At 40.6% G+C, this 15154-nt stretch overlaps 1 protein-coding gene across 6 annotated transcripts in view; it reads right to left on the bottom strand.

Moving 5' to 3' along the window:
- The window catches only part of pde10a (phosphodiesterase 10A), a 479754-nt gene that overhangs the window by 29191 nt on the left and 435409 nt on the right, over window positions 1-15154 (bottom strand). For 4 of the 6 annotated variants that reach the window (XM_059648492.1, XM_059648495.1, XM_059648493.1 and 1 more), the window contains 3 exons: window positions 11736-11847; window positions 9139-9219; window positions 7048-7136 (listed from right to left, as the gene is read on the bottom strand). In XM_059648492.1, coding sequence (XP_059504475.1) covers window positions 7048-7136; window positions 9139-9219; window positions 11736-11847 — 282 coding nt within the window. Of the gene's footprint in view, window positions 1-7043; window positions 7137-9138; window positions 9220-11735; window positions 11848-15154 lie in introns of those variants that run through there. The other 2 variants (XM_059648494.1, XR_009446146.1) reach the window with 2 other exon arrangements.

Raw genomic sequence — 15154 nt, 5'->3', positions numbered from 1 at the left:
ATTAAGGATTGGAGTTCAGAGGCATTCATGACAGTAGCCTAGCTGTTTTTTTTAAATTTTAAAATATGCTAGTAATTACATGTTTATGAACAGTCTCAGGAACCCTGGGATTTGAGTCTTAGAACAGGGACTGAAGAATAAAGACCTGAACAGTCGTACAGGCAGAATGAAACTCCTTCCGAGTCAATCAGATTGGTGACCCACAGTGTCACTAGTGTCTGGACAAGCTCAGCAGGTCTGGCAACATCTGTGAAGGAAAAAAGAGAGAGTTAACATTTCAGGTCTGGTGACCCTTCCTCACCGGACCAGAAATGTTAACTCTGTTTTTTCCTTCACAGATGCTGCCAGACCTGCCGTGCTTTTCCAGCAACTTTGGTTTTGTTCCTGATTTACAGCATGTTTTCACTCATGTCTGAGTTGGTGACTGAGAAATTGCTGGATGGACTGCAATTGTTATTTGGTGTGCTCTGTGGGGTGTTCAACCATGTTAATTATGGGTGTTCGAATACAAATTGTACATATAGTATATATTTAGGGTTGTTTTTCTTTTGTAAATTTGTATAATTAAGGTTAATTTCCTTGTTTGAAACTTTAGAACTTCTGTGTTTCTATTTTAGAGTATTTGGGATTTCAAACTTTATCTATTTTGAAGAAAAATGTATTGGTCCCGAAACAGCATAAATCTCATGGTCTTGTACGGGATTGTGACAAGAAACTGGAGGGAGTAGTTTACAGCCTCCTAGGTATACCATTGAATAGAAAATTAAACAATAAGTTATGACAGCTTGTAACAATGGCAACCTAGTAGTTGTCAGGGACATTAACTTTCATAGAGTGAAAAGTTTCATTTTCACTGATCAAATTGTCAAAGGTGATCTGGAAGATGAGTTTGTGAAATGCTTTCATGAAAGTTTCCAGAAGCAATAAGTTTGGGAATCAAATAGAGATATAGAAATTTTAGATCTAGAATTGTGCAAAGAATATTAATTAATAAAAGATTCTTGTGGGACAAAGTCATTCTAAAACAAAAGAATCTTCATTCTTTTACGGTACGTGATTGTCGTTGTCATTTATAGCCATCTCTAATTGACCTTGGCATGGTGGTAGTAAGCTGCCTTCTTGAGCCACTGAGGTTCGTGTGTAAAAACAAAGTACATGGGATTAGCAAACAGGAAACTTCATTGGCATCCTATTCACCACCTCGAACATTCACTCCCTTCACACCAGATAGCAGGAACAAGAGGCACTGATACAAATCAGTATTTGGGGCCTGTCTATATATATACTAGGTGGGATTGTGAGCAGTGAGATGTGAAGAGGCTGCAAGTTGAGCAAATGCATGGCAAATGCAGTATATAGAGAAGTCACAGTATTACTTAAGGAATCAGTGCAATCTTGTACATCAGATGCTGAAAGCATACAGGTGCAGCAAGCAGTCAGTCAAATGGCATTTAGACCTTTATTACAGGAGGATTTGAGTACAGGTGCAAGGCAGTCTTCCTACAGCTGGACAGGGCCTTGACGAGACGACACCTGCAGTTTTGATCTCGTTATCTCAGGAAACATACATTTGCAATAGAGGGGTTGTAATGAATGTTCACCAGATTGATACCTGGGATGGCAAGTTTGTTGTATGACAGATTAGGAAGACTAGGCCACTGGAATTTAGAAGAATGAGAGGAGATCTCACAGAAACATGTGAAAACGCTGGGCAGATTGGATGGCAGGGATGTGGTTTCCTCTGGCTGGTGGCTCCAGGTCACAGTCTCAGACATAGTGCGGGATAGGCCATTTTGGACCGAATGAAGAGAAATTTCCTCAAGCAGATAGTGGCGAACCTACGGAATTCTTTACCTCAAAAGGCTGTGGAGGCCAGGTCACTGACACATTTAAAGTAAATAGATAGATTTCTAAAGGCTAAAAGGCGTCCAGACGTTTGGGGTAGCGTGGGACTACAGTGTTGAGTCAGAGGATCAGCCATGATTATCTTGTATGGCTCAGCAGGCTCGATAGGCCAAATAGCCTAATCTTGGTTTTATTTTCTATGGTTCTATGTACTCCATGTGGTCTGGGTACACTCGCATGCTGTCAAGAAAGGTGTTCCCACAACGGAATGGCAATCAAGTTCCAAATCAGAAGAGGACGTGTGGCATGAAAGAGAACTTGCAGGAAATGGTGTTCCTGTGCATTTGCTGCTCTTGCATGTCCAACTGGTAAGAGGTCAGGTGCTTAGAAGGTGCTGCCAAAGGAGCCTGGGAGACTTGCTGCAGTGCACCTTTTAGAAGGTGCATGCTGTTGCCCGTGTGCGGATGGCAAAGGGAGTGAATGCTGAAGGTGGGAGATGAGGTGCCAATCAAGTGTACTGATTTGTCCTGGTTAGTGGAGAGTTTCTCAGGTATTGTTGGAGCTGTATCCATCCACGCAAGTGAAGAGTACTCCATCACATACCTAGATAACAAAGCGTGAAGCTGGATGAACACAGCAGGCCAAACAGCATCTTAGGAGCACAAAAGCTGACGTTTCGGGCCTAGACCCTTCATTGGGTGGTGGTGGGGGGGGGGGGGGGGGAGCTGAAATAAATAGGGAGAAAGGGGGAGGCGGACCGAAGATGGAGAGAAAAGTAGATAGGTGGAGAGGAGAGTATAGGTGGGGAGGTAAGGAGGGGATAGGTCAGTCCAGGAAGGATGGACAGGTCAAGGAGGTGGGATGAGGTTAGTAGGTAGGAAATGGAGGTGTGGCTTGAGGTGGGAGGAGGGGATAGGTGAGAGGGAGAACAGGTTAGGGAGGCGGGGACAAGCTGGGCTGGTTTTGGGATGCAGTGGGGGGACGGGACGAGCTGGACTGGTTGTGTGATGCAGTGGGGGGGAGGGGATATTTTGAAGCTTGTGAAGTCCACATTGATACCATTGGGCTACAGGGTTCCCAAGCGGAATATGAGTTGCTGTTCCTGCAACCTTCGGGTGGCATAATTGTGGTACTGCAGGAGGCCCATGATGGACATGTCGTCTAAGGAATGGGAGGGGGAGTTAAAGTGGTTCGTGACTGGGAGGTGCAGTTGTTTATTGCGAACTGAGCAGAGGTATCTGCAAAGCGGTCCCCAAGCCTCCGCTTGGTTTCCCCAATGTAGAGGAAGCCACACCGGGTACAGTGGATACAGTATACCACATTAAGCAGATGTTCACCTGCACATCTGCCAATGTGGAAAGTCATCTTGGGGCCTGGGATGGGGGTGAGGAAGGAGGTGTGGGGGCAAGTGTAGCACTTCCTGCGGTTGCAGGGGAAGGTGCCGGGTGTGGTGGGGTTGGAGGGGAGTGTGGAGTGGACAAGGGAGTCATGGAGAGAGTGGTCCCTCCGGAAGGCAGACAAGAGTGGGGATGGAAAAATGTCTTGGGTGGTGGGGTCGGATTGTAGATGGCAGAAGTGTTGGAGGATGATGCGTTGTATCCGGAGTTTACCTCCCCACCTATACTTTCCTCTCCATCTTTGGTCCGCCTCCCCGTCTCTCCCTACTTATTTCAGAACCCTCTCCCCAACCCCCTCTCTGATGAAGGGTCTAGGGCCAAAATGTCAGCTTTTGTGGTCCTGAGATGCCGCTTGGCCTGCTGTGTTCATCCAGCTTCACACTTTGTTATCTTGGATTCTCCAGCATCTGCAGTTCCCATTATCCCTCCATCACATACCTTCTAGGTAGCAGACAGACAATGGGTAGAAACAAGGTAATATATTTGTGGCAGAATTTCTAGTCTCTGATCTGCTCTTCTAGCTGTAATATTTGCAGGAAAAGGAGTAGGCCACTCAGTCCATCAAACCTGCTTCACCATTCAGTTAGATTATATGTTTGATTATCTACTTATTGCAGCAAATTGGCATTATCCCCTTATTCCTTCTTGTCACTAGTCTTCAGAAACCTATTGACATTGTTCTTGACATCATAAGAGATCACATCTTTCATTTTTTGGAAACTATACAATTGAAATAGAAGTTGGATTGCTCCGACTGAAAAAAAGGGAAAGCTCCACAATTTGAAGATCAAATGCCACACAATGCTGAGTTAAGCAATACAACTTTGCTTTTGGGAAGCGAAAACAGGAAAAAGTTCAGACAAAACGACAACAAAAATCTTTCGAGTTAAGGAAATTCTACCATGCACAGGTCTCAGATTGGTTGAGCCACTGTATTAAAGGTTATAACTGCCAAGAACAGTAGAGAACGCAAAACGTCTAGAGCCTACCAACAGAAAAAATGGAAAATCCAAGAAAGCTTAAAACTAAGAGACATACAGGACTGAAGTTAATCTGATCAGCCCTTGAATTGTAGGTTGACCATTTCTGTAGATAATAGTGTCACATTTTAAGTATTGAGTGAGAATATTGTCCTTAGACTAGAGAAGGATGAAGAAAGACCTGATTGAGTTTTACAAAATTATCAGTGTCATAGATAGGATAAATAGGAAGAAACTTTCCCCCTCAGTACAGGGATCAATAACCAACAGATGTACATTTAAAGTAAAGAGCAGGAAGTTGAAAGAGGATTTAAGGAAGAATATTTTTCACCTCAAGATTAATGGGAATCCAGAACCTGCTGCCCTCACAACACTTCAGAAGTTTTCAGATGATCACTTGAAGCAGAAAAGCATATTATGCTATTCCCAAGTGGAAAACAAGATTAGAGTATATAGGTCCTTGATGACTGGTATGTAATGTAATGGGCTAAGACTTACTACTATGTGGTAAAGCTCAATGTAACTACCAACAAACCTGAGCTCCCCCTCAGGCTCCAACTTTTCTGCAATTCTTTGTTTTATTTATATACGGCATATGAGTGCTGCTGTCTGGACCAGCACTCGTTGTCCATCCCCAATCACCCTTGAGAACGTGGTGGTGAGCTGCACTGTGAACCACTGCATTCTATTTGGTGTAGGTATATCCACATTGCCATGAGGCAATCAACAGAGAAACAGTACTGTTGAAACTCAAGGAACTAAATCTCATGACGGTCTACATTCTAATGTTCAAAATGAGTTGGCTTCAGAGATATCAGATGTGATAATTTTGTTTTTCCAAAGACAACTACATTTTGAATGTTCCAAACCAGTGTGGGAATCAGCAAATTCGTCAATGCTTTTCAAGAAAGGAGGGAGTCAGAAAACAGGTAACTGCAGTCATGAGGAATTTTCCAGAATTTATTATTACAAAAGGACTCGGAAAAGCATAGCATGATTTGAATAATTAACCTGGTTTTTTTGAAAGGAAATCCTACTGACAAAGGTTAGATAAAGGGAAGTCATTAGGTGTATACTTGGACTTCCAAACAGCATTAATAACATGATACACAAAGGTTAATATGCAAGATAAGGGCGCATAAAATTGGGGCTGATATGTTAGACTGTGTAAAGGATGGGGTAATGAGCAGCAAGTACAAAATATGAATAAATGGGACAGTTCCAGCTGGCAGACTGTGAGTAATGGAATGATGCAAGGGTCAGTATAAATCTATAGACTGAAATCCTGAACTGTGTACATGATGGTTCTGGAGCAGTACATTCAGGAGCTGACGCTTATTACCGTAATCAGCTATTTACAATTTATATTAATGACTCAGATAAACAGAATGAGTGTTGCATATCTGCATTTGCTGGTGATGCAAATGCAAGTTATGAAGACGACATATACAGACTGCAGAGATACAGATTATCTGAATGGACAATATGGTGACAGTTGAAGTATAATGGTGGGGTTATGTGATATCCGGTCATAAGAACAGAACAGCACAACTGCAGAATTTTTTATAACAATGTCATGTAAATGTTGATGACTAGACAGTGTCGGATGCATTCATTTAAGAAAATATATTTGCATGCAGGTATAGTGAGAAAATGGCAATCCAAACAGTATGACAGCCTTTTATTGCAATTAGACTGGAAAATAATAATAATGACATCTTGCGACAATTGTTTAGGGTTTTAGTGAGACCTCACCTAAAATACTGAGCGCTATTTTGGCCTCCATGTTTAGGGAAGGATATACTTGCAGTGAAGGTACCCTAGTGAATGTTCGCTGGATGAGAGGCTTGCATAATGATGAGTACGATGAGTCACTGAGTACTTTAGGTCGACAGTCTCAGGGTTAGCAGAATAAAAGAATGTCTCATTAAAAAATTCAAAATTATGAAGGAATTTGACAGAATGGATAATGAAAGGTTCCCCTGTCTGGAGTTCTAAAGTAAATTGGCATAGTTTCAGGATAAGGGCTGAACATTTATCATGACAAGGTTGTGAATCTTTGAAATTCTTCATGTTGGATGGTTCTGGCTGTGCCATTATTGAATATATTTATGGCTAAGATAGATTCTCGGTCACTTAGGAAATCAAGGGATGGTGGAGGAGTGGGAAAGTAGATTTCAAGCTGGTGATCAGCCACCGGGTGTTTCAGTTTCCTCCCACAGTCCAAAGATGTGCAGGTTAGGTGAATTGGCCTTGGGAAATTGCCCTGTAGTGTCCATGAATGTGCAGGCTAGCTGAATTAGCCATGGGAAATGTGGGGTTACAGGACTAGGGGTGGGGTCGACGGGGAGTTCTGGTTGGGATGTTATTCAGAGGATCAGTGTGGGTTCATGGGCCAGATGGCCTCTTTCTGCACTATACGTAGTCTATGATCATATTAAACAGCAAAGCAGGGTTGGGTGTATGGTTTTTCTCTGCTCCTATTTCTTATATTTTTTATAATTTGAACTGAACAGTTTTGTTTCAGTGCAAAAGCTGTATTGAGCTTTCTTCCTTCAGTACTGACAGCCATGTTGGACAAAGGATGAAGTCTGGTGGTTCCAAGAAGATTCTATATGTCCAAGATCTTCTGTGGTCTTTGATAGAATTAATTCTAAGTAAGTCACTCTGTACTGGGATCATTAAGCTGAGCTATGAAAGCTTTACAAGTCATGTTTATGCTCTTTTTTCTTAATTTTAAATATGCTTGCTTCATTTACTAGATGAGGGTGATGCAGCACCTAATGTAAGATGCATTATAAGATGGCCAATGTTGTAACTCCTACCTGCAAGATATAAGCAGTTGAGAGGTTGATGGGAAGACCTCTGCAAGTGTATGGTAACAAGGCACAGCTACCCCATTGAAGAAAACAACCTGTGTAAAAGGAAAACAGAATTACCTCTTCAAAATCCCTTAATGATCACCGATCACTGTGTACAACAACAGGATATGGGTGAGATATAAAACGAATATTTTGTATCAGTATTTACTGTGGAAAAGGAATTGGTAGCCAGGGAACTTGGGGAAATAACAATCGATGCCTGAAGAGTTCATATTCCTGAACAGCAGGTGTTGGAAGTTTTAAAATGCATAAAAGGTAGATAAATCCCCAGGATCTGATCAGGTGTTTCCCAGAACTTTGTGGGAAGGTAAGGAAGAGATTACTGGGTCCCTTGCTGAGATATCTGTGTCATCAATAGCCACGAGTGAGGTGCCAGAGAACTGCAGTTTGGCTAATATGGTGCCACTATTTAAGAAAGACTGTGAGGAAAAGCCTGGGAACTATAGATCAGTTAGCCTTACATCAGATTATCTCAGAATAAAAAAGGACCATGATCAGATGGGCCAATGGGGCCAGGAGTGGCAGATGGAGTTTAGATAAATCTGAAGTATTGTGTTTTGGTAAGGCAAACTGGGGCAGAACTTATATAGTAAATAATAGTGCCCTGGGTTGTGATGCTGAACAAAGAGACCTAGGAGTGCTGGTTTATAGTTCCTTGGAAGTGGAATTGCAGGTGGCAAGAGTGGTGGAGTAGATGTTTGGTACACTTGCCTTCATTGGTCATAGCATTTAGTATAGTAGTTGGGCTATTATGTTTTGGTTGTACTGGATGTTGGTGAGGCCACTTTTGGAATACTGCATACAATTCTGAATGCCTCTTTTCAGCCTCACCTTTCCACCTCAATGACATCTTTACATCTACGTAAAAGTGCATGGTGATGTTGAAATCCGCACAAAGTTTACGTAGGCAGGAAGAACTGCTGTCATGGAAGATGTTAAGTGAGGAGAAAGATATTAACAATTACAGTGTGTATCAATTAGTCAACCATTCAAATGACGTAATGGCAACAGTGCACAAGAATGGTCAAACATTATCCAATACTATTTCTGTATAGCAATTTGGAAAACATTTGTAAGCTAAAAGGCACAATATCTATGAAGTCTTGAGTTGTTATTAGTTTGTCAATTTCTTTGTTACAAAAATTAGACCACTGATGAGGTTTCTGTACAAACCAAGAAAGGCGAGGGGGGGGGGGGGGGGGGGGGGGGGGAGGGGAGTTCAGACAACTGTAATAGTTATGACTGCTGGGATGGAAAGTAATGCCAAAATGCTGACATTTATTTGGACAGAAGCGCAGTGCATGGGCACTCTTTTTTATCCCTGATTAAGACTGGACCACGTAGCCACTTTTATCAACCTTCCCGCCTTGTGCCTAGATCCCAAACCAATCCCTCCCCCCAAAAAATTCTGGCAGCTGGAATTTCCTTTTTGGGGTGCTAGGTTCCTTGAAAACCTGCCATTACCTAACTCACAGATAGCAAGGTGTAGAGCTAGCTGAACACAGCAGGCCAAGCAGCATCAGAGAAGCAGGAAAGCTGATGTTTCGGGCCTAGGCCCTTCTTCAGAAAACCAGCTCTACACTTTGCTATCTCAGATTCTCCAGCATCTGCAGTTCCTACTATCTCTGAAACAATTACCCAACTCACACCCTGATTAAAGGACAGGCCTTCCCAAAAGTAAGCAACATGAGATTCTTGTTGGTAGGCAAGACCCCGCCCTCATCAACATCAAATTTAGTCCCTGGATTTTACGAAAGTTATGAAGAAAGACACTTCAGTTTCTTTCTCTAAATCACAATGCAGTTTGTAAAATTTTGTGTGCATGCACATGCAAGCAATTCACTTGATTTGGATCATGAACCTTCACATAAAATTAAACCTTGAGCAATGATGATCACATTTTGTGAGAAGCAGGATAGTTAATGAAATACTGGATCGACAGACTGCCAATATTAAAACAAAAGCATAACACTAACTATTAATCAATCACGGCTTTCTAAACAGTGACAATTTCAAATTCAAGTTTCTATTTACCTGGCCACTGGGAATTTCGTCATCTTTCTCTCTGTCCATCATAGGAATAGGTTGAATTCCCATTCTTTTCATGTCATCACCCTGCGTGCAAAATATCATGTGATTAAATTAACAGAAACTAAAATAAAGCTAACTATTATTAAACTCAGTTATTATAATCCTACTTTTCAATCATTATAAAGGGTACGTATTGATTTAAAAACTAAAACTGAAAATAATTTATGCAAACCTGCCTTAACTTGTGATCGTGCTTCCTACCTAGAAAAAATATTACTGCTTACTAGGATATGGTTCTCTCTCTTTTGGTTTGCTTAAATTGATCATACAAACGACCAACACTGTGAAACCGGACATTAGAGTACATTATTCAATGGGTAAAGTGCTCTTTTACATTGAAAAAGATTTATATTCCGTTTTGACTGTGCTACTTATTCCCTGTGATTTATTCTTTTCATTGAATGACAATTCAGCAATCTGATTCAAAGCTTTAGATCAAAGCTTTATCAGATTACTGAATCTTTTAGAAGTGTTAATTTATTCAGCTCTGGAAATTCTGCTTACACAGTTCAGTTCTTATGAATGCTTCAATGAATTCTAAATCCTACAAAAAGACTGATCTTTGCAAGGGTTGTTGATGCAATCTTTCTATGGTTTCTAATTATGCACAAGTAGCTCTGCTCCAACATACTGATGGATTCAGCTGAATAAGCCTTGTTGATACAGCTGTCAAGCTTTATTTTTAACTCTTTATTCTTTCACAGGATATTGCTATTATGAGCAAGGTGAACATCTGTTGCCCATCATTACTTTTCCATTGAATGAAATAGTTTGCTAGACCATTTCAGAGATCAATTAAGAGCTAACCACATTTCTGTACACGCTGAATCACAGTTAGGTTAAAGCAGGTAAGGAAGGTAGATTTCTGCAGATATTCAGGAACCAAATGGGCTTTTATGACAATCTATGGTAGCTTCACGGCTGCCGTGACTGTAACTAGCTCTCAGTTCCTTATGTCTTCAAGTTGTCACGGTGGAATATGAACCCATGGTATCAATGCATTGGCCTGGGTGTCTGGATTACTAGTCCAATGACATGACTACTAATGCCACCATCTCTTCAATGTTTTATGACCACTTAAAAGGTTATATCTTTTTGACTGTTTTTAAGTTTATCTTCAGGTTTCTGGGCATCTGAAATTGTCAAGGGCTTAAGAACTCTACTTATAATGGATGATGGATGTGTGGGAATAGAGGGTTTTCCGAGGGGAAAACATTATAGATATATGTGGGCATAGTATGGGAGTGAAGGGGTGATGGTTGAGGATTGAGGATGAATAAGGGAATCATGAGAATTTAGTGGGGTGAGCAGAATATACAGGATATAGGCAAAGAGATGTGGCAGCAATGGTATGTGAGGTGAGCACAGATGGCAAGGGGTAAACAGAACTGTGGGGGTGGTGAGGGAAAGCAGGATGAAGTGGACGCAGGCCTTCAATGCTCAAATTGCATCAATATGCCTCTCCTTCCTCCTTTGGACTGCTTTTGGAGATGAAGGTCCAGAATCCAGGCTGGTCCTCTTACCTCAACATGAATATAACATTGGTGGGCACTGCCAGGAAGGAGGTAGAATCAAAACACTGGGAAATGACCTGACTTACAATTCTGACCTCAAGGATGAAATCCAACCCTACTGGTCTATGGGATCTTTCATCACTCATGACCACTGAGGCTAAAAGTTAGTTTAAAAGAGAAAGACATGAATATTAAAAGAAAGGAGGAATACAAAAATATTTGCAAGCAATAGGTTTACAGATGAGAGAACATATATTTACATAGAACATTACAGCACAGTACAGGCCCTTCGGCCCTCGATGTTGTGCCAACCTGTCATACCGATCTTAAGCTCATCTAACCTATGCTATTCCATGTACATCCATATGCTTGTTCAGTAGCATCAGGGCCTGAATAATGTACTCATGAGCTGCAACTTCTACAACTCAATGTAAATTCTGCTCATTGGGATTAATTTCAGGCAGTGGACTAGAAATGTTGGCAAAATCTTGCATCCTCCCCATGGTGTATTTTGTGGTGGAGAGGTATTTAGTTACATTGAAATGTGATCGTTGGAGGCCTTGCCACCTTCCTGCTTCCATCCTGGTAAAGTCCGTGGTGGGCAGGCCCGTGGATGGACTTTCTGCACCACTGCCTCGTGAGGCTCATAACTCAGCAGTTAACATCCTCATCCCACGGTCATCTGTATTCCCTGTAGGAATTTCTTAAATCACCAAATCTACTACCTTTTGTAGTATCATTGGTTGTGTTATAGTCACCAAGTTGATATATGTACCAAATACAAATTAGTTCTCCGCTGAGAGTTGTCAATAGCACACAAAACCAGAGTCCAAAAAGTTAGGGTCTTTTGAAGCTTCATTAATTGAGTAGTTTAATCAATGTTGTCTATGGTTTTACAGTAATTACCTGTGGTTACAAGTAGGGTTAATACTGATAATAGCTAAGATATTAAGACACTACAGCTGCCTCTGAAAGTTGCCTACAATTATCAAATTTGTTATTAAATAAATTAGAAAAGGTATATACCTCTCCCCAGAATTCAGCATAAATATCATCGGTTGTGGCCCTGCAAACTGGCCATAACTTGGTGACGGAGCAGAGATCACAAGCTGTCATCATTAGACCAATCACTCTGTCTCTGTTGATGTTGAAAGAGAAACAAAATAAAACTGAAAAATGAATGAGCCTAGGAGATTACGGTCAGTGTAGTACGTAGTTGATACCACTAATTTTGATATATAAGTCCATCAGAAATGTTCTAGTTTTTACAAACTCCTATTTATTCAGCAGCGAAAGCTTTCTACACTGTTTATCATTCCAGTTGTTTTTAATTACTTCTTATAGGAGTCTTTCACAAAACAAAGGAAATGGAAGACAGTCAGTACAGGCACATTAGGTTCAATGGCCACAATGGTGCTAAAGTTTCCTTGAATCCATGAACAAGGGTTTAATAAAAACGTATCCAGCTTTTCCTTTTAAGGGTAGAAAAATTAGAACAAAGAACATTACATGATCTTATAAAAGTTTTTAAAACTATAATTTTTAACAATTTACTTTATGAATGAATATCTTCAGTGGCCAGCAAGTTGAGAACAGAAATTTATGAACACCCAAAAAAATGGAGAGGGGGGCCAGAAACTTTTCTCTTGTTACATATGGGTTATTAGGACACTGAATACGTCATCAGAAAAGCAGCAGTAACATAATCCATACCAGAGTAACAGGTTTTTAAAGAGAGAAACGGGTTGAACAGGTAGAAAAAGGAACTAGAATCACAGAATTCCTAAAGTGCAGAAAAGGGATATTTGTTCCATTGAGTCAGCTCTGATCCTCCGAACAACATCTCACTTGGACTCAGACCCCCACCCTATCGCAGTAACCCCCTCTATTTGCCCTAGTTAATCCAGCTAACCTGAACATCCTCTGACCATGGCCAAATCACCTAGCTTGCACATCTTTGAACTATGAGGCAAAACTGAAGCACCCAGTGGGTACCCAGACACCCAGCAAACATGGGGAGAATGCGCAAACTCCACACGAACAGTGACCTATGGCTGGATTCAAATGTGGGTCCCTGGCGCTGTGAGGCAGCAGTGCTAATCAGTGTGCCACACAACTCTCCACTGTGGCACCAATTCATACAAATGTGATAAACACTACATCATAGAAATGGTACAAGAAAGAAAATGGTTGGATAGATCTTTAAGGAATTCTACACTATAAAATTATAATTCAAGATGTTCTCTGCTCCATGGAAACAGACTGCACAGTAACTTTACCAGGTACTGGCAATACTCATGCCAACTACTTCAAGCCCATCTGAAGCAAGGGTGATTTTTAAATTTGAACATGTGACTCTGAATCTTGGAAACTCGGCTCCTTATTGGTAGGTTACAAAGAAGACTTCAAAGTAAAACAGGACCGCTAGAAATGGTCAGCAGGTCTGAGAGCACCTGTGTAGAGAGAAACAGTTATTAATTCTGATTTGTAACCTTTCATTTGAACTTCGAAACATGTGAACTATAATAGGTTTTGAGTGAATGGAAAGAGCGGGGTAGGAAGGAGAACAAGAGAAAATTTCTGGCAGGACAGACAAGAAGAATCAAATGACAACAGGTTTCAGGGTGCAAGGCCAAATGGAGTGGGAACAGAACAAGTAAAGAAAATATCTCAATAGATGTGAATGGTAGGTCCTGATTAACAAGGAATCAAGGGCTACGGGGAGAGTGCAGGGAAGTGGAGTTGAAATGCACATCAGCCATGATTTGAATGGCGGGGTGGACTTGATGGGCCGAATGGCCTTACTTCTACTCCTATGTCTTATGGTCTTATGGTTTGAAAGTAAAGCCATGGGAATAAAAGGAAATGACAGGAATGAAAAAACAAAGAAATATGAAACAAAATGCGGTTTCCAATAGAAAATTGTAAAACGGTTGCAAAGTATTCAGTTAAAAGATGGAGTGCTATTTCTCAAATTTCCACTGCTTTTCATCTGAACACTACAGCAGGCCAAGGACATAATGGATTTCTTTCTCCCTTATTTCCTTGGTTTGCTTCTGGATGACGGCTTTCCAGCAGCTACTACCATAGCTCTGCTTAAAATTGTGATGCAAGGTTTGTGATTTATCTATATTTTAATATAGATAAATACTTAATTTAGAGTTTGGATTTGAGTTAGTTGCATGTGGCTGTTGGTCTGTACATCAGAAGGGGTTCAGCTATTAACTTGTAGGCATTTCTGTAGCCACAGTGATTTTCTGTGAAAAAGCAATACAGCTCCTGATGTGAAATGGAGTTTGATTATTGAGAAGAGTTTTTACAAGCAAATAAACATTTGCACATTAGGTTTTCAGTTTATAAGGTCATAGAAATTTTTGATTCGGGGAGACATTCATAGCTTGGAAAAGCTGTCGAGTTTCAGTTTAGGTAATTTTTCAGAGGTCTTGGTTGAATCTGGATATATAAAACAGTTTCTCCTAAGGGTTCAGAACTGTTAAGACATAGGTCACCTCAGTGTAAGGAGTTTAGATTAAACATTCCAGACCAGAGTGTTTGGTTAACACTCTTAAGGGGTTATGTGATGTTGAGAACCAAAGGAGGGCTATTGGATTTTCAAAATCATGAAATTCTGCACAGAGTACTATAATGGGACACTGTTGGAATTCGTGGAATATATGTTTCACTGTGCACTTCAAAACCTTTAAATGCATTACAGGTAGTTTGATTAATTCTATATTATTTCACTTCTTTTGTATGATAAACTTCAGTTTTATTGTGATAACCAAATCTGCAACATGGTGTGATTATGTTCCAGTGAGAGACTGTCTTGTTAAATCAAGAGCGAAGTATAATATATTAAGCCAGATTTCTGGGACTTGACTTGCCCATTAATAATAACAGCTGAAGTCATAAAGTATCATGTGTTTCCTTATTTGTCCCATTACTTTAGCCTTGGACAATAGATTTGATTTATTGTAGTCACATGTACATAAGTATAGTGAAAAGCTTTTATTTACGAGCAGTACAGGCAGGTCATAGTAAGCAAGAATTACAGCTCATAGGGTGCTTAGACATAAAAGTGTGGAACGGTTATAAATGCTACAATTAGATCTGCTGTACGGAGCTCGCAAGGAGTTGCATTGTGCTGGCACCATCATGAATCAGACCTTTAGTCACTTAATCTCATGTCCTCCACTATGTTGCAGTTGTCCCATTTGATTTCTTATCATCCCCGTTTTCACTCACTCAAAATCTACTACATTTCCAATAATTCCCAGATCTGGATGAAAGGTTCCAGATCTGAAATGTTAATTCTGCTTCTTTCTCCACAAATACTTCCGGAATTGTTCAGTATTTCCAGAATCTTGTGTTATTAACATTTCAGATTTTCAGCACCTGCAGTTGTTTTGTTTGTTTTTGAAGGGACAGTTCAAATTGTTCATTAA

This window comes from Stegostoma tigrinum, chromosome 9 (assembly GCF_030684315.1).
Source record: "Stegostoma tigrinum isolate sSteTig4 chromosome 9, sSteTig4.hap1, whole genome shotgun sequence".
In the NCBI taxonomy this organism is placed as follows: Eukaryota; Metazoa; Chordata; class Chondrichthyes; order Orectolobiformes; family Stegostomatidae; genus Stegostoma; species Stegostoma tigrinum.
The sequence above is the reverse complement of the archived record's forward strand: the minus strand, read 5'-3'. Positions and strand labels throughout refer to the sequence as shown.